We start from the raw sequence: 27,346 nt of genomic DNA, 5'->3' as shown, positions 1-27,346 counted from the left end.
GCACCTCAATTCTAAACTTACAGAACAACATATTTCCAACAGTAAGCTAACATTTCCAGTTTGTATACCATTAGTCTTCTCTGAATGACTGAGCCAGCAGGATGAAGTATATGCCATGGAGACTGCAAAAAAGTAAACTAAGAAAGATTTGCAAGTATCTGAGAATACTTTGTTCATCAGCATCTGTGATTAATTCCAATATATGTCCCAGAAGCCAAACAATATAAAAACTGGTTCCTCCATACAATTGGAATTTATATTTAAATGGCGACTCTGTTTAATCACCACAGCACTTTACAGCTAATGAACTGTTTTAAAACTGTAACCACTGATGTGGCAGCCAATTTGTACAGGGAAGAGCTACACAAGTAGCAGTGAGATAAATCATTAGGCAACTTATCGTTGGAGGAGATGAAGAAGAACAAATATTGGATAGGACACTGGCAGAAATGCCAGACCGTGCCACAGAATTATTTAGACCTACCTGTAAACTTTGGACAAAATGTAATGAGGTTGTGGGGTGACCTGACCTCAACTACCAAAACCAGTGGCACTGAGATTGCTAAGACTGGGTCAAGTTAATCACATTTACAGCACATTTCATTTAATAAACAGAGCCAGTGTTTTACAGCTCTGAAGAAGGGTCACTGACCCGAATTGTTAACTCTGATTTCTCTCCACAGATTCTGCCAGACTTGCTGGGCTTTTCTAGCAATTTCTGGTTTTGTTTTTGTTTTCCAGCATCCACAGTCCTTTCAGATTTTATTGAGAGTTTTAGAGTTTGACTAACCTGTTAAAGGCTGCAGGAGTACTTTAGTAACTGGATCTCCACTGTAAAAACCTCTTGCCAGGACAACCATCTCTGTCTGAGATGGTTTAGGGTTTTGACAACCTTTATAATATCAGAACAGAAGAAATATATAAGCTTCCTCTGGATAAATTCACATCAGATACTTTTTGATTTACACATTCAATTTAGTTATCCTTATGAATTAATACAAACCAAACAGCAAGGCCCCAATTATTTACACTCTGAAAACTGGCTGTGCTAATTTTGGGAATCTGTTTACAGATTTCACTATTAATTCTATTGTCTGACAAGCAACCTCTCTCTTCCTTCAAGTCTGGCTTGTCTCTCCATCACTATCTCTACTAAATTGGTCACTGGGATGAGGAAATTATCCTATGAAAAGGATATTGAGTAAATTGGGTCGCTATTCTCTGGAGTTTAGAAGCGTTAGAGTTGATCTCATTGAAATATACGAGATTCTGAAAGGGACTTGATAGGGCAGACACTGAGAGGTTGTTTCTGTTGGCTAGAGAATTGAAAATATGGGGAAAGTTTTATGATAAGGAAAGAGTCATTTAGGACTGAGATTAGGAGAAACAAACAGCTGTGAATTTACCACATAAGGTTGTAGATGCTCATTGTTGAATACGTTTTTTGTGGCGATAGAGTTTTTACCTCTATGTGAATCAAGGAATATGGACAGTGGGCTGGAAGGTGGAGTTGAAGCCTATATTAGCATGATGATAGAAGATGATGGACCAGGCTCAATAGGTCATTTGGTTAACTCCTGCTCCTATTTCTCATGGTCTTGCATATATGGGAATAATGTAGGAAGGTGAAATTGAGGTAGAAGATCAGCAACAATTTTATTGAATGATGGAGCAGGCCTGGAGAGCCAAATGGTCTAATTCTGTGGTTATTATATTAGCACAATCATTCTGTCTGCTTATGTTATTTAAATTCCAATGTTTTTACTCAGCACATTTCTCTATTCCTTCAATATGGCTCAATGCATTCAAACAAAGCTGGCAAAACCATTCTAAAAATGAAAGACTTAAACTAAGTTTGTTTAATATATTTCAGCCACGTGACACTGTAACCTTTGGCTATAAATTCTGTGTTGGATGATCCTGCTCCATAACCACGTGATGAAGGTACAGCACTCTGAAAGCTAACAGTTTCCAAATAAACCTGTTGGATTATAACCTGGTGTTGTGAGATTTTTAACTTTGTCCACTCCAGTGTGGGAAGCTAGAGAAGTGATTGCTGGGCCTCTTGCTGAGATATTTGTATCATCGATAGTCACAGGTGAGGTACTGGGAGACTGGAGGTTTGCTAGCATGGTGCCACTGTTTAAGAAGGGTGGTAAGGACAAGCCAGGGAACTACAGACCAGTGAGCCTGACATTGGTGGTGGGCAAGTTGTTGGAGGGAATCCTGAGGGACAGGATGTACATGTATTTGGAAAGGCAAGGACTGATTAGGGATAGTAAACATGGCTTTGTGCGTGGGAAATCATGTCTCACAAACTTGATTGAGTTTTTTGAAGAAGTAACAAAGAGGATTGATGAGGGAAGAGCAGTAGATGTGATCTATATGGACTTCAGTAAGGCGTTCGACAAGGTTCCCCATGGGAGACTGGTTAGCAAGGTTAGATCTCACAGAATACAGTGAGAACTAGCCATTTAGATACAGAACTGACTCAAAGGTAGAAGAAAGGGAGTGGTGGTGGAGGATTGTTTTTCAGACTGGAGGCCTGTGACCAGTGGAGTGCCACAAGGATCGGTGCTGGGTCCTCTATTTTTTGTCGTTTACATAAATGATTTGGATGCGAGCATAAGAGATACAGTTAGTAAGTTTGCAGATGACACCAAAATTGGTGGTGTAGTCGACAGCGAAGAGGGATACCTCAGATTACAACAGGATCTTGATCAGATGAGCCAATGGACTGAGAAGTGGCAGATGGAGTTTAATTCAGATAAATGCGAGGTGCTGCATTTTGGGAAAGCAAATCTTAGCAGGACTTATACACTTAATGGTAAGGTCCTAGGGAGTGTTGTTGAACAAAGAGACCTTGGAGTGCAGGTTCATAGTTCCTTGAAAGTGGAGTCGCAGGTAGATAGGATAGTGAAGAAGGTTTTTGGTATGCTTTCTTTTATTGGTCAGAGTATTGAGTACAGGAGTTGGGAGGTCATGTTGCGGCTGTACAGGACATTGGTTAGGCCACTGTTGGAATATTGCATGCAATTCTGGTCTTCTTCCTATCGCGAAGATGTTGTGAAACTTGAAAGGGTTCAGAAAAGATTTGCAAGGATATTGCCAGGGTTGGAGGATTTGAGCTATAGGGAGAGGCTGAACAGGCTGAGGTTGTTTTCCCTGAAGTGTTGGAGGCCGAGGGGTGACCGTATAGAGGTTTACATAATTACGACGGGCATGGATGAGGTAAATAGACAAGGCCTTTTCCCTGGGGTCGGGGAGTCCAGAACTAGAGGGCACAAGTTTAGGGTGAGAGGAGAAAGATATAAAAGAGACCTAAGGGGTAACTTTTTCACGCAAAGGGTGGTACGCATATGGAATGAGCTGCCAGAGAAAGTGGTGGAGGCTGGTAGAATTGCAACATTTAAGAGGCGTATGGATGGGTATATGAATAGGAAGGGTTTGGAGGAATATGGGTCAGGTGCTGGCAGGTGGGACTAGATTGGGTTGGGATATCTAGTAGGTGTGGACGGGTTAGACCGAAGGGTTTGTTTCCATGCTGTACATCTCTATGACTTTATGAGTCCAACACCAGCTCCTCCAAATCATAAAGCAAAGGTTCCACTTTTATCTCCCTAAATTTGTGTCCAAAGAAAGTCCAATGAGAAACTGTCCTATAGTTAATGCTAACCTTTCTCCCATGTCTTTACAGCCCTGTCTATTTATTATGTTCAGTATTTATCAGCAGCTAATACATTCTGGAGTAGCTGTAATTATCTACTTTACCTTGGGTTTCTTCAGTGCACATCATGTGCGTCATTCCTTCATTTGTATTTTTACCAATTGCACGCTTAATTAGCATCCTCGTCACAGCAACATGACCTCTGACCTGTAACAACATTTAGCATTAGGTTTAATGTTGAGGCAATAATGTCTCGTGATGCGTGCCTTCTTCAGACCCAGTTTCATTTTGAACTTTCCAAATGTCTCACCGTTGCCCCCAGATGGACAGAGGATTGGTCCCTCAAAAGGAAGGACGATTGGTGGTGGTTTAACCCGAGGGTAACCAAGACTTAGGTGAGTGGGAGGTTGAGGAGAGTCCTACATGTAACCTCAGCCATTGCAGGAATTGAACCCATGCTGTTTTTTTCCCACTTTGCATCACCAACCAGCCATCCAGCCAACCCAGCTAACCAGTCCCCTTTAATAAAAGCAACAGTGGACTCTGAGGATATTCATGAAATTTATTGGAAACTAATTAACTTATTTGAATACTACTACCCTCAAATTTTTGAAGTTTTAGGTTATGAATAATTAGTAGACTATGAACCCTAATGGACAAACAGTAGTTCCTGACATGCTAACTTTACATATGCTGAGTCATCTGTTAATTGCCACTAAAAATCAAATGGAACACGTATGACAAAGGAATATAATCATTTCATTCTCCCTTCAGCTTCAGGGTGTGTAACAAAGGATTAGAAATACAAGCAGATTTATCATTTGAGGATCCAAAGATGTGCAGATCAGGTGGACTGGCCAGGCTAAATTGCCCACAGTGTTAGGTGCATTAGTCAGAGGGAAATGGGTCTGGGTGGGTTACTCTTTGGAGGGTCAGTGTGGACTTGTTGGGCCGAATGGCCTGTTTCCGCACTGTAGAGTATTTAATCTAATCTAAATAAGAGGGAACAACCTCATTTTTATAACAATTTATTTCATGAAACAATGAGGATCAGCTCATGCCGTTGCTGTTACTCTGACTTTGATAGCTGTAACTCTAATGCTACACTGCCACCTAATGGCAGGGAGTAAGTACCTCAGCCATTCAGAAAAACATAGCTGTCATTTTGATTACATCAACATGACATGGGAACCAGAGAAAATTACCTCCTATTATCATTTTCTATTTTATTCACTGTTTCTAATCAGAATGGTGGTCCAGACACCAGCAGCTCACCAGTATTGCACTTATGTCACTACTAAAGAACGAATGTTGTTAAACTTGAAAGGGGTCAGAAAAGATTGACAGAGATGTTGCCAGAAATGGAGGGTTCGAGCTATAGGGAGAGGCCGAATAAGCTGGGGCTTTCCTCCCCCGGTGTGCAGAAGCTGAGGAGCGACTTATAGAGGTTTATAAAATCATGAGGGGCATGCATTGGGTGAACAGCCAAGATATTTTTCCTCAGCGGAAGGGAGCCCAAAACTAGAGGATTAGATTTAAGATGAGAGGAGAAAGATTTAAAAGGAACTGAGGGTAGCTTTTCATAGGGAAAAAGTGAAGGCTGCAGATGCTGGAGATCAGAGTCAAGAGTGTGGTGCTGGAAAAGCACAGCAGGTCAGGCAACATCAGAGGAGGAGAATTGATGTTTTGGGCCGGAGCCCTTCATCAGAAGTGAAGCTGGGAGCCTTGGGGGTGGAGAGATAAATGGGTGGGGGGTGGGTGCTGGGAGAAGGTAGCTGAGAGTGCAATAGGTGGATGGAAGTGGGGGGTGAAGGGGGTAGGTCAGAGAGGAGAGTGGTGCAGATAGGTGGGAAAGAAGATTGACAGGTGGGACAGGTCATGGGCACAGTGCTGAGCTGGAAGGTTAGAACTGGGGTAAGTTGGGGGGACGGGAAATGAGGAAACTGGTGAATTCCACCTTGATGCCATGGGGTTGAAGGGTTCCGAGGCAGAAGATGAGGCTTTCTTCCTCCACGCGTCAGGTGGTGAGGGAGTGGCAATGGAAGAGGCCCAGAACCTGTGTGTCCTTGGCATACTAGAAGGAGGAGTTGAAATGTTCGGCCACGGGGCAGTGGGGTTGATTGGTGCAGGAGTCCAGGAGATGTCCTCTGAAGCAAGAAGGTGTCCAGTATCCCCAATGTAGAGGAGACCGCATCGGGAGCAACGGATACAATAAATTACATGTGTGGAAGTGCAGGTAAAACTTTGATGGATGTGGAAGGCTCCTTTGGGGCCATGATCGGAGGTGTGGGCACAGGTTTAGCAATTCCTGTGGAAGCAGGGGAAGGTGCCAGGAGGGAAGGGTGGGCTGTTAGGGAGCATGGACCTGACCAGGTAATTGCGGAGGGAATGGTCTTTGCAGAAAGCGGATGGGAGTGGGGAGGGAAATATATCCCTGGTGGTGGGGTCCATTTGTAGGTGGCGGAAATGTCAGTGGAAGATGCAATTTATGCGGAGGTTGGTGGAGTGGAAGGTGAGGACCTGGGGTTTCTGTTCTTATTGCAGTTGGATGGGTGGGGTTCGAGGGCGGAGGTGTGGGAAGTGGATGAGATGCGTTGGAGGGCATCTTCAACCATGTGGGAGGGGAAATTACGGTCTTTAAGGAAGGAGGCCATCTGGTGTGTTCTGTGGTGGAACTGGTCCTCCTAGGAGCAGATGCAGCACAGGAATTGGGAATACGGGATAGCATTTTTGCAGGAGGTAGGGTGGGAGGAGGTGCAACCCAGGTAGCTGTGGGAGTCAGTGGGTTTGTAAAAAATGTCAGTATTGAGTCGGTCATCATTGATGGAGATGGAGAGGTCCAGGAGAGGAGGGAGGCGTCAGAGATGGTCCAGGTGAACTTAAGGTTGGGTGGAATGTGTTGGTGAAGTTGTTGAACTGTTCAACCTCCTCGTAGCCTTTTCATGCAGACCATGGAGCGTGTGTGGAACGAGCTGCCAAAAGAGGTGGTAGATGCAGGTACAATTGTGTCATTTAAAAGGCATCTGGATGGGTACATGAATAGGAAAGGCTGAGAGAGATGTGGGCCAAATGCTGGCAAATGGGACTAGATTAATTTAGGATAGCTGTTGGCATGGACGAGTTGGACTGAGGGGTCTGTTCCATCCTGTACAACTCGACATTTCTATTCCATATACAAGACTGGACCATTTGGGTATGGGTGGATACCATGAGGGAATGAGAAGTGGCTATCCATGTACTCATCCAAATATTCAGCACCGGTAATGTCCAGGCAGAGCCATGGATAGTGAATTCTTGCAAGGAATAGAAATCAAATAGCAGCACACTTCACTTCTGTGCCTTAACTTAGAAATGGGATGATGTGGTGACTGGGTAAACAGAGCACAAGGTACCGCCATTTCAGACATTCAAAATTAAAATAGAAAATCACTCAAGTTTAACTAAAGGATTAGAGTCAAATTTTATAGTCAAAGCGGGCTAGAAATTTGTTTTGGGCAGTCTGATAGTAGCTCTCTACTTACCTGGCATGCTCAACATTCCATTCTATCAAACTCAAGAATGAAAATATTGAAGTGAACACTGGAAATGGATATGCTGCAGAATTGACACCATCTTATAAGGTGACCGCCTCAAAGAAGTTTTTACCCCAATGACTTCAGAGCATTGTCGGGTTTGATTGGTACTGCAAAGGAATGTTGCACAAAATGAATACGCACGCAAACAGTTAAACAATTCAAAAAAATGCATACCAGAGCCAGGTAAACCTTGGTAACCAGACGGTCTCTGAAACACCGATAGGCCTTGGCAGCTGCCAGCTTACTGAGAGCAATACACAGTGCCCCACTGGTGGAAAAGTCAAGCTGATGGCAAAATCTGTTCAGAAACATGAAAAAACGTGATGGGAATCACAGCACAAATGCCCCTTGCCTTGCATGAATGAACCAGACTTCAGATGGCACCCATAATCTGTCAAGATTACACATTGAGACAATGGTATATGCGTGCCTTTTTGTGTATGAGCTGAAAGTCAGATCACCATCATGATTACTAAGTTGAATTCTGTTGTTTCTGATGTGCAACAAAAGACCTGGCGAAAAGGTAACGGCACTGCTGTTAGCAGGAAATCCTTTGTCATCTAGATCTCTCATCCAACACAAGCCTCTTACATTACACACAATGACGAATAAAATATGAAATTAATTAATTACCATAACCAAATCTTGGGTTATCAGTTTACATCTAGAGACTTGGACAGTTGGTACCACCAATTCCATTCTCCGTCTCTTTTATGCAAAGATACTGTCATAACAGTAGTAATGAATGGACTCTGAATTGTCACCAACTGATTTTAATACCCAAGACCTTCATAGATTAAAATAGTTTTAAAAATGAACAAACATGGATCTAAAATGGCTGTAGTAAACAACTGAGCATGGATTATGGCAAGTTTAGGAAAACCAATGTGGATTTATCAAAATTGCCTAAAGGCAAATTACCATTAACAATGACATCATGGGTCAAGGAACTCATACTTTTGGTTTTAAACTACACTTGTATGAGAAGTTGCAATATTTTTAAACAGTTGTCTGTAACTATCCAGATTGGAAAGATAGAGCAGCCAGACATATGACATACTTCAGGAGTTGCCTGATAGAGCAACAATGAGAGAAAAATAAAATGGATTGCTAACAGCAAGGATGGTCAGTCTCCCCCTCCCCAGTTTCCTTTCCTTCCTCTTTAAAGTCAGCAACTTTGATGAAACCCCCTCCAGAGTTACAGAGACCCAATATCATGTTTCTAATGAGATGGAGCTTCCTCAGAATGGAGTAAGTTTCAGATCTGTACGGTTTACTAAATAAATCCAGGAAATCTCAAGACTGCTGTACCAAGGCCTGTCAAACCCATTTAGCACGGAATATTTGTCTATTCTGCTGTCTCAACTAAGCAAACAGTGACCCTGATAGCATGTACTACAACAACTTGCATCTTTCATATTAAATATTCCTTCATTGGTTCTCTAATGTATTCTTCAACATACAATCGAATTACTTACATATTGGACAGTGAAAGTTAATATAGAAATTCCAGGTCTTGTTGAAATTCTGACAAAGAAGTTGCAAGTTTAAAATAAACACCAACTGTAAAGTTACTAAGAGACTGGCTTTTAAACTCATTTGATCTACTAAAAATGGATTTTTTTTTGCAAAGTAACATTATAATATTTATAACCTGTTTAGGCAGAAACCCAGTCAACAAATCTACAAAGGTTTGGGGGAGCTAGTGTTTCTGGCCTGCCAACAATTGCACTCTTCTGTGTGAACAGCAAAAGGTTTTATTGAACGTAACTACCTACAGAGGATGGGAAGAGATGTCATCTCATCTGAAGCTCTACAGATCCAGGCTCCAATTCCATGTGAATTAACTGGCACCACATCAACTAGCACTCTTGAGTAAAGTTATATACCTCAAATAATACAATCTTTGCAATGTTTGAGTATTTATGCTGTAAATAAAGTATATCTGTGCAATGCTTATCCACTGCATTACACTTCTATTACTTACTGTGTGTTTTTATATTGATTTCAGAAGATGCGTTGATGTTATTACATATATTTTCTGAGCGATTTTATGTCATGAAGCTTCACTTGGTCAGGGTTTACTGCGGCTATGCACACCTCTTGGTTATTCAGAATATTTGATCAACCGGTATACTCCTAGTCCCAAAGGTGCTGGTTAATAAAAGGTTTGCTTCACAACCTCTAGTTGTACGATTCGTTAGAACTTGAGCCTCAGTTTTGTTTTAAGTAAAGCTGCTCCCAAAGGAACAGCTCTCTCCTTCCTGAGTACTGTGCCAGTACTCTGTGATTCACTATATAAGTGACAGTTTCTTTAAGTTCCTTGCATGGGACAAATTCAGAGCACAGGAACATATCATGAACTCTAATAGCACAATTTAAGTGACATAAAATACTCACCTAAAGCCATAGTAAGTATCTGGGTCAACAAGCTCAGGAAACCGGTGCTTCAACTGAGACTGGACAGTTAGGTTCTCATACCACATCTTACTATCAATGCGAATATCCCAGTGCTTGTTCACTACCAAGAAATCTGAGCTCTGGTATAGAATGCACAGGTTGTCTATTCTGGCAGTCTCCATATCACCGAGCCATGTCACATCTATCTAAGGGAAGACAAAAAAAAACTGAAAATAAGGCTCCGCTAGTTTAATACAAGGGGGACTGTTAACTTTAATGCAGAAATAAAAGACTGCAGCTGTTAGAAAATCTGAAAATAGATCAGCCACGATCTAGTTGAATGGTGAAGCAGTCTTGATGGCTGACTCCTGTATCTTTTTAGTAAGCTTATGGGAGGAAATGTGTGAAATTTCAGCTTTGGTTCTGTGAACACCAATGACATTGCATCACATGTAGCAGATCTGTATCCTTCCCCACACTGCCTCAGCTCTGGCTGGATAACTGCTGGGAGATGTCATTCATGTGAAATTTCAAATGTCCCTCGACCAGATTCCTACCATTGGTCAGTCAATCATCAGACAATCCCACTTTTCAATGTGGCTTGGTTTTGATTTTTGAAAATCTGGTAACACTAATGTATCACATTAAGGGAATGATGCCTATGAGTGGTCTGTTTGACCCCTACATACACATTCTAGGTTGCTGTACAGTTTTGGCAGCCAGTGCTGGTGTAGTGACAGTTGAAATTTTCTCCAAATGTATAGTGGGTAGGATACAGCCACTGTCTTTGCACTCCATACAACTGTAATGAACACCATTCCCATTGATGCCATCCTGTCCCTAGCCAGTAACACAAACTTAAGTGGACCCTGAGCCAATCTTCTGACCCCATACCCTTTTTCACTACCAGAAATAATCTACCTCCATAACATCACTCAGATCCTTCATCCGCTATGATACCTTCAGCAATGCCTCTGGTACGTCTACACTCGATGACGACAAATGCTTCCCTCATCAGAATCCTACCTTATACACTCTCCAAATATCTCTTCTGAACATCTTTTCTGAAGTTCAGTGACTAGAACTCAACCCTTCTATTTAGGGGGTTCACAGTTCTGTACATTGGAGCAATTTATTCCAGCAATACCTACAGACAATACTTCAAAGATGACATTCACAACCTGTGAGCCTTTGTTGAGTGCATATGCTGTGTAGTACAGTTCATGCCTTGAAAGGGTTAACAGAAATCCAAAGATCAACCTCATCTATTGGGATGTAAAGGAGTGCCCCTGTTGAAGCTAACCAGTCCCTCCAGATTTTGCATGCGTTTACCAGAGTGTCATGTGTGATTAGAAGACATTTCTAAACAAGCGTTTAGAAGAATAAGAGGTGACTTTATTAAAACATTCTAGATTCCCAGGCTAGATGTAGAGATGTCATTTCCCCTTGTGGGAGAGTCATGGACCATAGGGCATAGTCTCAGAGTAAGGGGTTACATATTTGGAACAGAAATGGGGAAGAATTTAATTTCTCAGAAGGTTGGGAATCTAGTGTATTGTTTACCAGTAAAGGCTATCATAACTGGATCTTTAGATAAATTCAAGGTTGAGAGTGACAGACTTTTAATCAGTAAGGAAATTAAAGGTTGTGGGGAAAGGCAGGAAAGTGGAGTTGAGGATGATTGGATCAGCCATGATCTCATTGAATGGCAGTACAGATGGATTAAATGGCATATTTCTGCTGTTATATCTTATGGTCCACACGACTCATCTAAAACGGTTCTGAAGAAAGCAAAACAAAAATTGCTGGAAAAGCTCAGCAGGTCTGGCAACATTTGCAGAGAGAAATCAGTTACCGTTTTGGGTCAGGTGGCCTTTCCTCAAACAAGTTCAGATCAGCTGACCCCTCCTGAGGAAAACTCACCTGATCCAAAACATTAACTCTCATTTCTCTCCATATATACTGCCAGATCTGCTGAGCTTTTCCAACAATGTCGGTTTTTGTTTTTATGATTAACAGCAACCACAGTTGTTTCAGCCTCTGTTCTGAAAAAGGATCACTGGAATGGGAACATTAACTCTTGATTTCTCTCCACAGACTTTACCAGACCTGCTGAGCTTTTCCAGCACTTCCAGTTTTCATTTCATCTAAAACGGTGTCGTTCATTTTCTAACTCATGTAAAACCATTCGATCTTTAACATTTGCACCTGGCTTTCAGACTCCTGCACCCCTCCAGGATTAACTGACCTCCTTCACATTTGGCCTTTTGGCTGTCCATGACTGCTCCTGCCCCAGCATCAGTGGGCAGACTTCCAGCTGTTCTGAGGAACACTCACAACGGACTAGAAATGCTAAGTCTTGTTTCTTTTGTCCTGTCTGTCCACAGATGCTGAGTTTCCCCATCACTTTCTGCTTGTACTGCAGATTGCCAGCATCCTCAGTGTTCTGCTTTTGGCTTTAGTTCAGTTGCTTGAGTCCAAAGCTCTAGGAAGGCTCATCTATAATAAAACCTACCTGAAACACACAAGGGCCCCTTCAGTCTGAAATGTGACGCCCTGGGCCTAGTGTACCCATTTATCTGGCAGAGGCCTCCACCACCTCCTCCTCTCAGGCCCCCACAACATTGCAGTCCTGGACATCCCAAGCCCCACCCCCATCTGGAGACAGCCAATCAAAGAGAGGCTTCGGTCCCACGGCTGTGATGGACAGCCGCTTGGACCGATGGCGGTTGGGGGTGGGTGTCCATGACGTCACGGTGACCCCTCCCCCGGATGTGGTTACGGGCTCGGTTTGGCGGCAAGTTTGTGTTGGTTAGGGGAGATGGACGGAGACTGGGAGGGCGAGGAGGATCGCTTCGAGAGGCAGTTCGCCGACGAACTGGAAGTTCTGTCCGAAATCAGTCGACAAACTCGGGGTAAAGTGAGCCGTCCCCCATCCCCCCTCCCCCCCAGCCTGGATCGGGCCATTCACCGACCCCGGCCCGACCGGGAGAGCGGCGCTGCCGTCTGTTTCCTCACTCTCACTCTCTGTCCAGTTGATGTGATGTGGAGAGGCCGGTGTTGGACTGGGGTGTGCAACGTTAAAAATCACACAACACCAGGTTATAGCCCAACAGGTTTAATTGGAAGCACACTAGCTTTCGGAGGTGGTTGGGGGGGGGGGCTCAATCCTAACGCACAGGATTTATAGCAAAAATTACAGTGTGATATTACACATTGAAAAATTAATTGTCTGTTAAGTTGCATTCTCGGGTTAGCTGTTAACAATGGTGATAGCTAGACAATATGTTGAAGGTGTTCTCTGTCTGTGTCATGTTGTTTAGATTAGATTATTCGAGTAAAAAATGAGGTCTGCAGATGCTGGAGATCACAGCTGCAAATGTGTTGCTGGTCAAAGCACAGCAGGCCAGGCAGCATCTCAGGAATAGAGAATTTGACGTTTCGAGCATAAGTCCTTCATCAGGAATCAGATTAGATTAGATTATTTACAGTGTGGAAACAGGCCCTTCGGCCCAACATGTCCACACTGACCCGCCGAAGCGCAAATCGCCCAGACCCATTCCCCTACATTTACCCCTTCACCTAACACTACGGGCAATTTAGCATGGCCAATTCACCTAACCTGCACATCCTTGGATTGTGGGAGGAAACCAGAGCACCCGGAGGAAACCCACACAGACACGGGGAGAATGTGCAAAATCCACACAGAGAGTCGCCTGAGGTGGGAATTGAACCCAGGTCTCTGGTACTATGAGGCAGCAGTGCTAACCATGTGCCCCCTCACTTTTAAGATAAGAATCAATCTAATTTGTGGGCGGCATGGTGGCACAGTGGGCCGAAGGGCCTGTTTCCACACTGTAAGTAATCTAATCTAAGCACCATGGCATAGACAGAGAATACAGGGGGCTAACACCTTCAGCATATTGTCTAGCTATCACCATTGTTAACAGCTAACCCGAGAATGCAACCGTTTTTAAAAAAGGTTTTGTGATTTATACATGAAAGAAGTGAAACCATCATGATGTTCTAACAGATGAAGGGCTTAACAGACAATCAGTTTTTCAATGTATAAGTTCAGTTACATCACACTATAATTTTTGCTATAAATTCTGTGTTAGGATTGAGCCCTCCACACTGATCCTCTGATGAGTATCCTGCTCCCCTACAACTTATAACCCCACACTTCCCATGGCTTACCCACCTGCATATCCCTGCACACTTTGGACCAATTTAACATAATCTGTACATCTTTGGAATGTGGGAGGAACCCGGAGTAACTGGTGGAAACCCACACAGACATGGGGAGAATGTACAAACTCTGCACGGTCACTGGAGAGTGGAATCAAACCCGGCTGTGAGCCATCAGTGCATACCGCTGAGCTGCGCCCCCCCCCCAAAAAAAAATGGAAGAGATTGTGGATTTTGGTGTAGACAAAAGACCTGTGGAACCGTGCTGCAGTGCATCTGGCACATACTCTTATTTGCTACCACTGTGCATCTTTGGTGGAGGAAGTTCATGTTTTAAGTTAATGCATGGGATGGAGATAAGGCAAGCTGTTCTGGATGATGCCAAGCTTTACTAAATTCAGTTATTCCTCTTGGAGTCAGACTTGCAGAGATGTACAGCATGGAAACAGACCCTTCAATCCAACTTATCCATGCCAACAAGATATCCTGATCTAGTCCCATTTGTCAGCACTTGGTCCATATCCCTCTAAACCCTTCCTATTTATATACCCATCCAGATGCCTTTCTTGTGGTTTTGGAGTTGTACTCATCCAAGAAATTAGGAGAAAGTAGCACTGCCGATGCTGGAGAGAAGAGTCGAAAAGTGCGGAACTGCAAAAGCACAACAGATCAGACAGCATCTGAGGAGCAGGAGAGTCGATGTTTCGGGTTTAAGTCCTTCATCAGGAATGTGGAGTGGGAACGGAGCTGAGAGATAAGTATGGGGTTCAGCCCCCTACCTTCCCCACTCTCTTCCCCTACCGCCCCCAGCTCCCCCTTATCGTATAATTTATACTACTATTTATACCATATGGCTGGTGAGAAGGTAGGGAGCTGAACACCATTCCCATATTTATCTCTCAGCCCCATTCCCATTTCACTTTGCTAATGAGGGACTAAGCCCAAAACGCCAACTCCCCTGCTCCTCTGATGCTGCCTGTCGTGCTTTTCCAGCTCCACACTTTTTGACTCATTCAAGGAAGTGCAGAGTATTTCACCATATCCTGAATTGTGCCTTGTAGCTGGTGATCAGGCTTTGGGGATTAAGAGAAATTATTCACTGTAGGATTCCTAGATTCTGACTTGTGATTGTAGCTAAATGACAATGATTCAGATCAGTTTCTCAACAGTGCTTCCGCTCTCCTTCAACATCCTCCCCCCACCCCCCCGCGTGATGTTGATGTGAAATTCAGCAATATAACGTCATTGAATGTCTGGAAGCAAAGTTTGGATTCACTCTTGTTAAAGATGGTCATTATCTAACACTGTGCCTCTTAGTTAATGGACACTTTTGGGAGATTAGAGACAGTTGTCACTGCAGACTTCCTGGCCCCTGACCTACTTTGGCAGTCACAGTATTTTTATAAGCTGAATTTATGATTAATTTGCTGAATGACATTCAAATAGTAACTGCGAGAAAGTATATGGATGTACATTTTGGCAATGGCATGCAGGTTACACAGCACTTGTCAGCTCAAACTTGAATGTTGTCCATGTTTTGTTGTGTGCAGACACTTGCTGTTTGGTTATCTAAGGAGTTGTGAATAGTATTGAATGCTGTGCAATTATAGTTGAACAATCACACTTCTGACTTGTTTTGGCTGAGGAGACTGTACTGAGGAATTCCTTCAGTGACATCCTGAGGCTTGCTCACTGTCCTCAGGTAAACCCCAGGTGGCTGCCTGTATCCTAGTATAAAGATTTGATTATGTTTACTAACCCTGTACCCTATAAACAAATTTGCCTCTACAACCGTGTTTCTCACCCTGAGGGGTGTTTGCCTTCCTGCAGTGGGCGTTGAAGTCAAAGAGGGCGGTAAGGGGGCACTGAACGACTTTGTAGAGAGCTTGCCAATCACTTGGAAGACTGCCGTGTCCTTGAAGGACACTGCTGTGTGCAGATGGATAGTCGCATAACAGGAGTCTGTTATTTTCCTTGCACTCATGGAGGCGTGTGGTGTGATAGTCTTCTCTGAGAATGGCAAACCATTTGGACTCGTTCGCAGTTGGCACTGATTCTACTGCCGAGATCAATATCACCTAACTCGTGTCTCTTCTACAAAGACGAAATGCAGCTTTTCAACTGTTTTATCGGGTGACAGAATGAATGCACATTACAGCGAATTAGCCAATCAAATTTTGCCACTTGTCTGAACGTCTTAAAATTATTGTGATAAGGTAATACCCATGATTCCATCAGGGTATTCAAGCGACAGTGTAAAAATGGCCTCATCTAGTAAAAAAAAGTGCAGGCAGTATAGCATGGACTATTTGCAATTATGGCTTTATTCAATCTCCATCTAATAAGCAGCTACTACTGTGCTTGCTCTGTGAACAAAGTTTTTCCAACGAGGCCATGAAGCCTTCCCGTCTTATTAAACATTTGGAAAAGAAACGCAGTGACAAAAGGGACAAAGATTTGGCATATTTTCACACATTAAAGAATAAATTCAATCAGTGACCAACGATTTCCATTGCTTTTTCAAAGATGGGAGCCACAAATGTGGATGGCCTTGTGGCATCATACAACATAGCGAAGCTAATTGCAAAATGTGGTAAACCTCATTCCATGGGTGAATTGTTGGTGCTTCCAGCTATTGTTGAAGTATTACTAACTGTGCTACATCAGGAACCATCAATGACTATCAAGCATATTCCTTGTAGCAACGATTCCGTGAGAAGGCGCATCAATGAAATGGCCTCAAATGTTGAGGATAAATTATGTTCCCTTTTGATATCGAAAGAAATCGCCTTACAAATTGATGAAGTACTATATGCGGAAATCAAGCTTTACTTTTGGGGTATGTATGTTTCATTGGCAAAAATTAAGTACGAGAAGAACTACTTTTTGCTCTGGATGTACGGACAGATACCAAAGGTAAGACTATCTTCGACTGTGTCAAGGATTATTTTGATTAAAAAGTCTGTTCGCTTCAAAAACATTGTTGCTTGTGCTACGGATGGTGCGCGTGCTATGACTGGCCAACATCGGGGATTTGTTGCATTATTAAAGAAAGAAGTGCCACATGTTTTCACAGTACACTGCACTATCCATCGGCAGCATCTGGCTGCAAAGAAACTTAGTGAAGCCCTCAACCATTCTCTACAAGCGGTGATAGATGTGGTAAATTATATAAAGAGACATGCTCTGAATGAACAACTTCTCCGCCAACTCTACAGATAATGAAGATGAATTTCTGCAATTGCTGCTGCATACAGAAGTGAGGTGGCTCTCGAAAGGAAAATGCCTCAATCGTTTCCATGAACTGTTCGATTCTATCATCAAATTCCTACACAGGAATAATGAAAACCTTTGTACGAAAGCCGAAACCGTAAAACACGACTGTGCATATCTCGCGGATATATTCGATAAGTGCAATTCGCTGATCATGCAGATACAAGGAGATAATGAGTTTCATAAAAGCAAGGAATGCTGTTACATCTTTTATTGCGAAACTTGATCTCTTTCATCGGAATATCAGTCGTCGTGCGTTTTACCAGTTCCCGAGTTTAAACAATATCGCAGAGTATGTTACTGATGATCAATTACTTACCTACTGAGTTAACATTTGTGCACTGCAGGATGATATGAAAATACGATTTGCTGATCTTATTGAGATGGAGATTCCTACATGGCTGACTGACCCCTTTATCTCATGCGCAGAAGAAATGGACATTCGCCTTCAGGAAGAAATGATAGAGCTCCAAAATGACACTGCAATGAAAATTCGGTTTTTGCAAATGGGTGGGCCCCTTTTTTGAATTCAAGATGCCACCTGATGTTGTTTCCTGCTATTAAGTGGTTTGCACTACCATTTCCTACCTCTTATTTGGTTGAGAAAGGATTCAGTGTTGTCGCCAGAATACAAGATAAGACCCGCAATCGCATGGATGTTGTTCAGTGTGGTGACCTGAGATTGCTTTTGACAAAAATTGAACCAGGTGTATATGATTTAGCAAGACAACATGAACCACAAGGATCGCATTCACTATTTTGCTATCACAGACTAAATTTTATACAGTGAGACAAAAGTAGGTGGACAATAAGAACAGTAATAAATAATAACATTTTTTTTTGTTGTGTACAAATCATATTTCACAAAGTTTTCTGTTTTCAGCACTGCAGTGTATTACAGTTATATGTGCAAAAACAGACTTTGATGATTTGGGGGCGTTGCATGATTTCAAGGATAAGAAGGGGGCGTTGAATACAGAAAGGTTGAGAAACACTGCTCTACAAGATTCTGGAATCTAAATTTCAACTCTTTTTAAAATGATTGATCATAATTGGTATTTTAAGCCATATTTTAAAATGGCAATCATTTCTCTGACATCTGTTTCTGTTCAATTCATGCCATATTTTATTTGTTTCTATTCAATAAGATTATTTAGAAATAGGAGCAGGAATAAGCCATCTGGCTTTCAAGACTACTCTGCCATTCAATAAGATATCAACTCACTTGAGAATCGTTTCATGTGTACTCTGCCTAAAGGTGTGTTCCTTGGCAGTACTTTTGGCCAGTGGTTTGTTGTCAGGATCAAGGCAAAGAGGTAGGCCTAAGTCCATCTCAGTCAGAATTGGAATTGAACCTTGATCAGAAGATCTATGTGCTATATATCTAGCTGCAGGCACCAAACATCTGCCTAACCTTGCCTTGAATATATCCAATCGACCTGCCTTAAATTCACTAGAGTTAGACAATTCAAAGATTGAAGGCCTGTTAAGAAAATACATTTTTCCTCATTCTTCTAGATTCCAGTGATTGAATTCCAACTTAACCAAATTAAGACTTCCCTACTTTCAGTTTACCTAATATGCTAATATTGGAGTGAAGTTAATGTTATGACCATTTTTTGTCTGTTCCTGTTTGTAGAGGTATTTGCTCATATGTGCTGCTCCTTTTGCACCTGAAACATTAACTTATCTGGATGTAGGTTTGCTTGCTGAGCTAGAAGGTTCATTTTCAGACGTTTCGTCATTATACTAGGTAATATCTTCAATGAGCCTCCAGACAAAGCACTGCTGATGATTCCTACTTTCTATTTATATGTTTGGGTTTCTTTGGGATGGTGATGTCATTTCCTGTTCTTTTTCTCAGGGGATGGTAAATGGGGTCCAAATCAATGTGTTTGTTGATAGAGTTTTGGTTGGAATGCCATGCTTCTAGGAATTCTCATGCGTGTCTCTGGTTGGCTTGTCCTGGAATGGATGTGTTGTCCCAGTGGAAGTGGTGTCTTTCCTCATCTGTATGTAAGGATACTAGTGAGGGAGGGAAAAATTCTCAAAGAAAGAATTAATCAATACTTGAAAAGGCAGGATTGATCAGGGATAGTCAAGACTAATTTATTGGAGGGGGATCCTGTCTAACTGATATAATTGAGATTTTGAAAAAGTGACCACATTGATGAAGGTAGTGCAGTTGATGTGGTTTAAGTGGACTTCAGTAAGGCCTTTGACAAGGTTTGCAAAAGTTAAGAGCCCTTTTGATCCCATAGGATCACAGGTTAATTCTTTGAAGAGGTGACAAGTAGGTTAGACCAGGGAAACCCAGTGGATGTGGTCTATCTAGACTTTCAAAAGGCCTTTGATAAGGTGCCACACGGGAGGCTGCTGAGCAAGGTGAGGGCCCATGGTGTTCGAGGTGAGCTGCTGGGATGGATTGAGGATTAGCTGTCTAACAGAAGGCAGAGAGTTGGGATAAAAGGTTCTTTTTCAGAATGGCGGCCGGTGACGAGCGGTGTCCCGCAGGGTTCAGTGTTGAGGCCACAGCTATTCGCATTATATATTAATGATTTGGATGAGGGGACTGGGGGCATTCTAGCGAAGTTTGCAGATGATACGAAGTTAGGTGGACAGGCAGGTAGTACTGAGGAAGTGGGGAGGCCACAGAAGGATCTAGACTGTTTGGGAGAGTGGTCCAGGAAATGGCTGATGGAATTTAACGTGAGAAAGTGCGTGGTCTTGCACTTTGGCAAAAAGAATAAAAGCATAGACTACTTTCTAAATGGTGAGAAAATTAGTAAAGTCAAAGTACAAAGGGATCTGGGAGTGCTAGTCGAGGATTCTCTAAACATGCAGGTTGAGTCCGTGATTAAGAAAGCGAAGGCAATGTTGTCTCTTATCTCAAGGGGGTTGGAATATAAAAGCAGAGATGTGCTACTGAGACTTTATAAAGCTCTGGTTAGGCCCCATTTAGAGTACTGTGTCCAGTTTTGGTCCCCACACCTCAGGAAGGACATATTGGCACTGGAACGTGTCCAGCGGAGATTCACACGGATGATCCCTGGAATGGCAGGTCTAACATATGAGGAACGGCTGAGGATCCTGGGATTGTATTCATTGGAGTTTAGAAGATTAAGGGAGACTTAATAGAGACGTACAAGATAATACATGGACGCTAGGAAGTTGTTTCCATTAGGCGAGGAGACTAGCCTTAGAATTAGAGGGGGTCAATTCAGAACAGAAATGCGGAGACATTTCTTCAGTCAGAGAGTAGTGGGCCTGTGGAATTCATTGCCGCAGAGTGCAGTGGAGGCCGGGACGCTAAATGTCTGCAAGGCAGAAATTGATAGATTCTTGTTGCCTCGAGGAATTAAGGGCTACGGGGAGAACGCTGGTAAGTGAAGTTGAAATGCCCATCAGCCATGATTGAATGGCGGAGTGGACTCAATGAGCCGAATAGCCTTACTTCCACTCCTATGTCTTATGGTCTTATGATCCAAGGCAAATTGGTAAACTGAATCTAAAATTGGCTTACAGGCAGGAGGCAAGGAATGATGATGGAGTGGTATATTTGTAATTAGAAGCTTGTGACCAGCAGTGTACCAAGGGATTGGCACCGGGACCCTTGCTGTGGGTTACGTACATCAATGACTTGGATGTGAATGTAGAATTAATTAGTAAGTCTGCATATGACATGAAAACGAGCATGTTGTTGACAGTGAGGAGGATGGTCTCAGGCTACAGTCTGATATTGATCAACTGTTAAATTGGAATGGGCAATGGCAGGTGGAAGTTTATCCTGAGAAATGTGAGGTTATGCATTTTGGGGGGCTAATAAGGGAAGGATATACACAGTGAATATCAGGTACCTAAGTAGTACTGAGAAACAAAGGAATCATGGTATGCAAGTCTGTAGATCCCTGTAGGTGTCAGCACAGGTAGAAAGGATGGTGAAGACAGCAAATAGAGTCATAGTGTCATAGAGTCATAGAGATGTACAGCATGGAAACAGACCCTTCGGTCCAACCTGTCCATGCCGACCAGATTCCCAACCCAATCTAGTCCCACCTGCCAGCACCCGATTTCAATGGAGTCTAGCTCAGTTGGCCAGATGCTGGCTTGAAGTGTGACATAGTTCAATTTCAGCACTTGCTGAGGATATTCTGGAGGGCTTCTCAAGCTCTACCTTGACCTGAAGCATGGTGACAAATATAATTTCACATTAAACCAGCCTTTCTCACAGACTGGGCACAACTTTTTATTTTTAAAACAAGAACAATTCTGAAATATTTCAAAAGCTTAAGTAAAATTCAAGGTGAAACCAGCGAGGCGTTAATTTCTAACCTCGCAATTCTGTCGCATCACTAACAGAAGTCACAAAAGGGGTTCTGTTAGAATTCACAAAACGCCAGCAAGCATCTGCCCAGCTCCAGTATACTGTACTGAGCACCTGAGCTGCTGTATGTCCATCCTCCCTACTTGCTGTAAGAACGCTCCCCTCTGACAAAGTACAGAAATGTTGCTGCAATTATTATTTGATTTTCCTTAAAATGGGATTCTTACCTTCATTAACCGGGCTTAGAATATAGGAGCAAGGTAGTCTTGTTGCAACTTTATAAACCATTGGTTAGGTCACACATGGAATACTGTGTGCAGTTCTGGTCGTCAGCTATCAGAAAGATGTCATTGCAGTGGAGAAGGTGCAAAACAGATTCACCAGGGTATTGCCTGGGATGAAAAGTCTCAGGAGGAGAGACAGGAAAGGCTGTGTTTTCCTGAGGGGAGAAGACAAAAGGGGGATCTAGTTGACATATACAAAATTGAGTTGAAAAGTGTGGCGCTTGAAAAGCACAGCATGTCAGGCAGCATCCTAGGAGCAGGAGAGTTGACGTTTTGCACATAAGTCTTTCTGCTCCTCATGCTATCTGGCTTGCTGTGCTTTTCCAGCCCACACTTTTTGACTCTGGCTCTCTAGCATCTGCAGTATTCATTTTCTCCTCGTATACAAAATTAGGAAAGGCCTAGAAAGATTAGATCGTGAGAATCTCTTCCCCATGGCAGACGTGACTAGGACCAGAGGGATAAGTAATTTAGAGGAGATCTGAGGAGAAAAAGAAATTTCACCCAGAAGGTGGTAGAAATATGGAACATTCAGCCTGAAAGGCTGATGGAGGCAGCTATCTCTCTATATTTTAAGAAGCATCTAGAGGAGTACTTAAAATGCTGGGGCATAGTAAGCTTTGGACCAAGTGCACGTCAATGGATTAGTGTAGTGTGGTATTTGTTTGTTAGTATACACATAGTGGGTTGATGGGCCTGGTTTTGTGCCGTATGACTCGATGACTTTACTGATGCTGACTGATATTTCAAACATTTTCTGAGCAGGCTGGATAGAGTAGATAGGGAGATGCTGTCCAACTCACAAATAAGAATGAGAGTGTGTAGACTTAAAGTGATGTACGAAAGACGTACGGGTGACGTTAGAATAAACTTTTTCACTCAGCAAGTAGTTAGGGCATGGAATGCAATGCTTGGGTATGTGGTGAGGGCTTATTCAATTGAGGCATTCAAGAGGACATTGGATGATAATCTGGATATAAGTGGTATGTGGGGATAGGGCACTAGGTTGACAGTAAGATTGATACTAGGTAACAACCAATAGGCTGAATGGCCTCATGCAATATAACTACAGGTGGAGTTTAATTGAGATAAATGGAAGGTGCTGCATTTTGGAAAGGCACGTCAGAATAGGACATATTCACTTAATGGGAAGATGAACAAGATGTTGCTGAACAAAGAGACCTTGGAGTGCAGGTTCATAGTTCCTTGAAAGTGGAGTCTGACGTAGATAGGATAATGAAGGAGGTTTGCTTTCCTTTATTGGTCAGAGCATTGAGTATAGGAGTTGGGAGGCCGTGTTGCGGCTGTACAGGACGTTGGTTAGGCCACTTTTGGAATATTGTATGTAATTCTGGTCTCCCACCTATCGGGAGGGTGTTGTGAAATTTAAAAGCGTTCAGACAAGATTTACAAGAATATAGCCAGGATTGGAGGATTTGAGCTATAGGGAGAGACTAAATAGGACTCCAGGACTGTTTTCCCTGGTGAGTCAGAGGTTGAGGGATGACCATATAGAGGTTATTAATCATGAGAGGCATGGATAGGGTACACAGGCAAGGTCTTTTACCTGGGGTGGGAGAGTTCAGAACCAGACGGCATAGGTTAAAGGTGAGAGGGGAAAATTTTAAAACGCACCTCAGGGGCAATATTTTGACACAGAAGGTGGTACATGTATGGAATGAGCTGCCAGAGGAAGTGGTGGAGGCTGGTACACTTGAAAGGCATCTGGACAGGTACATGAATAGGAAGGATTTAGGAGGATATGGGCCAAGTACTGGTAAATGGAATTAGGTTAGATTAGAATATCTGGTCGGCATGGGCGAGTTGGACTGAAGGGTCTGTTTCTGTGCTATGCATCTCTATGACTCTAATTCCATTATGTTTGTTGGTTTCTCTTGATTCTTGAATTGTCCTAAGTTTTCAATTGCTCCAACCCCCTGCTTTTATTTGGTGTTTTCAGGGAAAATGTCCTAGATCTAGCTAAAATAAGTCTGCTCCATAATTTGTCTAGAATAATAGTCCAGTCAGTTTGATATTGAGAGACAATGATAGTATACCAGATCATAATTTAGCAGCATTGCCACTGGCAGTTTAAAAAAAGTAAAGTTAAAATGCTTGATTCAGCTGGTTGCAGAGATGGCAATGTTGGTGGAAAGATGGGAATTGGAAATCAAAGCCCAGAGTATCTGTTATTCCTGATTTCAATCTTAAAACCTCCCCTGAAAATTGATATGTTGTTAAGTGAGGCCAGGATTGGGGTTAGCTGAATATCTGCTGTGTCAATGCTGTCAAGTCCGAACCCAGACATGATTAATGGCTGTTTGTGCACAATATTTGTAGGTGATCAACTTACCTGACCTACTTTGGGTCATATTAACTAAGGTTGGGAAACAAATCAGTTTTTGCTAAGTAATGCAAGTCCCAGTCTTGTAGCCAAATTGCTGTTAATTGAACACATATCACAATGCAGAGTTGATGCAGAAATGTTCTTGCAATCACCTGATGTTTCAGAAATTCCTGGCTAGAGGGTCAGATATTTTTCCTCAATTTTAAATGTAATTTGCATGTGGAGGAAAGTCTTCACAGCTCGAATTTGTAACATGACGGATGAAGAGGATTGTGCTAGCTGCTCTTCTTTTAAACACTCAAAAAATGGAATGCTGGCCAATAGCCCACAGGTTTTTCAATACTTCTATTACATGCTAATCAAAGAAGTGAAATAGCTCAAATAAGACTCATTTAAGACTTGACTATTTTTCTGAAGGCAGAATGTTTTTGGAACTCACTTCCTCAAAGGCAGTGGAAAGAGAGTGAATATTTTTAAGGCAGAGATGGGTCAATTCTTGTTTGGGCGGGGGGGGGGGTTGGTGTGTGATGTTATTGGATAGACGAGAAGATGAAGCAATAAAATTAGCAATGATCTTATTGAATGGCAGAGCAGGCTCAGGGAGCTGAGTTTCTTTTCCTGTTCTTAGTTCATATGTTTATATCACACTCTGTTTTGTATCTCTGAATTTATCTGTTTCTTTCCCATAGATGATAACTTCACCTCTGCATTGAAGCAGTCCAAGTTTCGGCGTGGTGAACAGACTTTTGAAGAAGTTCTTGCTGCAGGGGACAATGTTGCCAGGAATGGCCCAAATGTCAAGACCCATGCTCAGAAACAAACAAAGCAACAGGATACAGTGGTCTTGGGCAGCTCTGCTAGGAAACGAGATCTTGATACCCTTCACTCTGCTGAAGAAGAGGAATTCCTTGACCATCTGCTAGACCAGAATCAAGAGCAAGGAACAAGTACGTAAGCTAGCTATGTGAAGCAAGGAACAGCAAAATGCTCATAATTTCCTCTACAGTCACTGGCTTTTATGTTAATTTGTGCTCATTAGAAAAAATATTTAATTACATTCATGGGTGCAGAATTAATCAGTAGGCATTCATGTGAAAAGGTAAATTTAATAAAAGTCATACTTACTTCTGGCAGAAAACCCTCTGCTTTGGGAGTGCATTTCAGGAGTCTGTTACAAAAGGTCAGCAGGGTCCAGTAGGATTTTCTGTTTATTGTAAATCCAGCAGATGAACTGACCAGGGATTTGTACCAGTTGGTGGAATTCTGAATTTTGGAATAAGGAATTCTGCACAACTCATTGCTTAATAACTTCTTTAATCGCAGCAACTCCCAGGCACAAGAAGCCCAGGATGGATGCCATGAAAAGGCTGAATTTTATGTCACAGCTCAGTTCAGGCGAGCCTCCTCTGCCAGATGATGATATCACGCCGCCATCATCACCGGATGACCTCCCTCAGAGCCGACACCCCGGGTAGGCTGTGGATGAACAGCTCCTTCAGCTGTTTCACTTTGTTGTCTTCCTTTGTTCCCTCTCCCCTCGATATTTTCCTGTGTTTGCACAGTTTCTAAAGTTAGTTTCATGACAACTCGCTGTGGTCTTGTCATCATCACTGCGGCATGGTGGCTCAGTGGTTAACACTGCTGCCTCACTGCGTTAGGAACCCGGGTTCGATCCCAGCCTTGGGCAATTGTCTGTGTGGAGTTTGCACAATCTCCCCATGTCTGCGTGGGTTTCCTCCCACAGTCCAAAAATATGCAGGTTAGAGTGGATTAGCCATGCTAAATTGCCCATTGTGTTCAGAGATGTGTAGGTTAGGTAAATTATTCAGGGGGAAATGTTGGAGAATGGCTCTGGGTGGCTTAGTCTTCAGAGGGTCGGTGTGGACTTGCTGGGCCGAAGGGCCTGTTTCCACTCGTGGAATGCTAAAATTCTAATTCTAATTACCATCTCTTCCAATGAATGACAACTTCAATAACTTCACTGCAACTCCTCAATAGCTTCTTCCTTTTAAGTCATTTTGCATTTTTTAACTTTGTGCTAGTTTTGAAATTCATTTATCTTTCTACTTGAAGACTAGGACAGTAACTTCACTGAGAAAAATTATAACATTTATTTTAGCTTGCATCTAGTATCAGTGCTATTTGAAGTATGTTATACCCCACAGAAATATAATTAATTATATTTATTATTTTTATTAATTCATTCTCAGAAAGTTGCTTGCTTCTGCCAAGGTTAACATTTTCTCTTGAGAGGATGCACCAGAGATGAGAGTTCAAGTCACAATACAGCAACTGAGTGACTTAAATTCAGTTAATTAAATGAAGCCCGGCATTGAAAATCTAGAATTACTAACAGTTACCATGAAACTACCAAATTATCAAAAAGCATATTGGATTCACTCTTGGACCCTTGGGAAATAAATCCATGCCTGGTCTGGCCTAACCTGTGGCTTGAACACACAGTAATGTAGTTGGCTGTTGAACCACCAAAATGGCTGAGCAAACTTCTCACTTGTGTCAGTCAATTCAGTACGAACCGCTGGGCATTACGCGTTACTCATGTAACCCCACTGACCCTGCAAACCTTCCTTATTAACATCTGGAAACTTATGACAAAATTAGGAGAGTTGTCCAATATACTACTCGAACAACAACCTGACATAGCCATATTCTCAGAATTCAGTCACTCACCCAGACTCTTCTATATGTGCTCCTGGGTATCACTCTTTATGGTAATAGGACATACCCACCATGAACAGAAAAACAGCAGTGCATAGGATGAAGAGAATGGCTATAGGAGTCCTCAACATTTCCTCTGAATCAAAGATACTTCGTGGTATTAGGTCAAATGTGGCTAAGGAAGTGTCCTGCTGGTTACCATGGGCTGACCTCCCATGTTGATGCTTTAATACTTCTCCATATCGAATTCCCTTTGTAAGAAGCTCCAGCAGTAACATAGGGTGGAACTGGGTGGAACTTTAACACCCATCACCTATCACAGTGACTCAGCACCACTACAGACCAAGCTGGCTGAGACCAAAAGAATGTCTCCCATACCCGGCTTTTGACAGCTGGTGAGAGAACCAATAATAGGAAAAAAACCTGTTTGACCCCCTTGACTGCACAAAATGTGCGGACGTAGCTGTCCGTGACATTAGTAGCTGTGACCACTGCACAGTCCTTGTGAAGACATCTGTGTTGTGTTCTTTGCACCAACACAAAACTGGGTGTCCATTCATAGTGTGCCATTTATAAGGTGCACTGCTGCAACTCAGCAGAGCTCCTGTA

The 27,346-nt window shown here is 42.6% G+C and overlaps 2 protein-coding genes across 3 annotated transcripts in view; one reads left to right on the top strand and one right to left on the bottom strand.

Moving 5' to 3' along the window:
- The window catches only part of rpusd1 (RNA pseudouridine synthase domain containing 1), a 28,435-nt gene extending 16,163 nt beyond the window's left edge, over positions 1–12,272 (bottom strand). The window contains exons 1-5 of one of the 2 annotated variants that reach the window (XM_060840355.1): positions 12,158–12,272; positions 9,643–9,848; positions 7,417–7,540; positions 3,772–3,874; positions 791–892 (exon numbers count right to left, since the gene is read on the bottom strand). In XM_060840355.1, the coding sequence (XP_060696338.1) occupies positions 791–892; positions 3,772–3,874; positions 7,417–7,540; positions 9,643–9,824 (511 nt within the window). In that variant the 5' untranslated portion in view covers positions 9,825–9,848; positions 12,158–12,272. The remainder of the gene's footprint in view (positions 1–790; positions 893–3,771; positions 3,875–7,416; positions 7,541–9,642; positions 9,849–12,157) is intronic. The other variant, XM_060840357.1, reaches the window with a different exon arrangement.
- A 169-nt stretch (positions 12,273–12,441) lies between these two features.
- Positions 12,442–27,346, top strand: part of chtf18 (CTF18, chromosome transmission fidelity factor 18 homolog (S. cerevisiae)) — a 117,796-nt gene continuing 102,891 nt past the window's right edge. The window contains exons 1-3 of the mRNA XM_060840862.1: positions 12,442–12,557; positions 24,748–25,005; positions 25,382–25,529. Coding sequence (XP_060696845.1) covers positions 12,464–12,557; positions 24,748–25,005; positions 25,382–25,529 — 500 coding nt within the window. The 5' untranslated portion in view covers positions 12,442–12,463. The remainder of the gene's footprint in view (positions 12,558–24,747; positions 25,006–25,381; positions 25,530–27,346) is intronic.

Source organism: Hemiscyllium ocellatum, chromosome 20 (genome assembly GCF_020745735.1).
Source record: "Hemiscyllium ocellatum isolate sHemOce1 chromosome 20, sHemOce1.pat.X.cur, whole genome shotgun sequence".
Lineage (NCBI taxonomy): Eukaryota > Metazoa > Chordata > Chondrichthyes > Orectolobiformes > Hemiscylliidae > Hemiscyllium > Hemiscyllium ocellatum.
The sequence above is the reverse complement of the archived record's forward strand: the minus strand, read 5'-3'. Positions and strand labels throughout refer to the sequence as shown.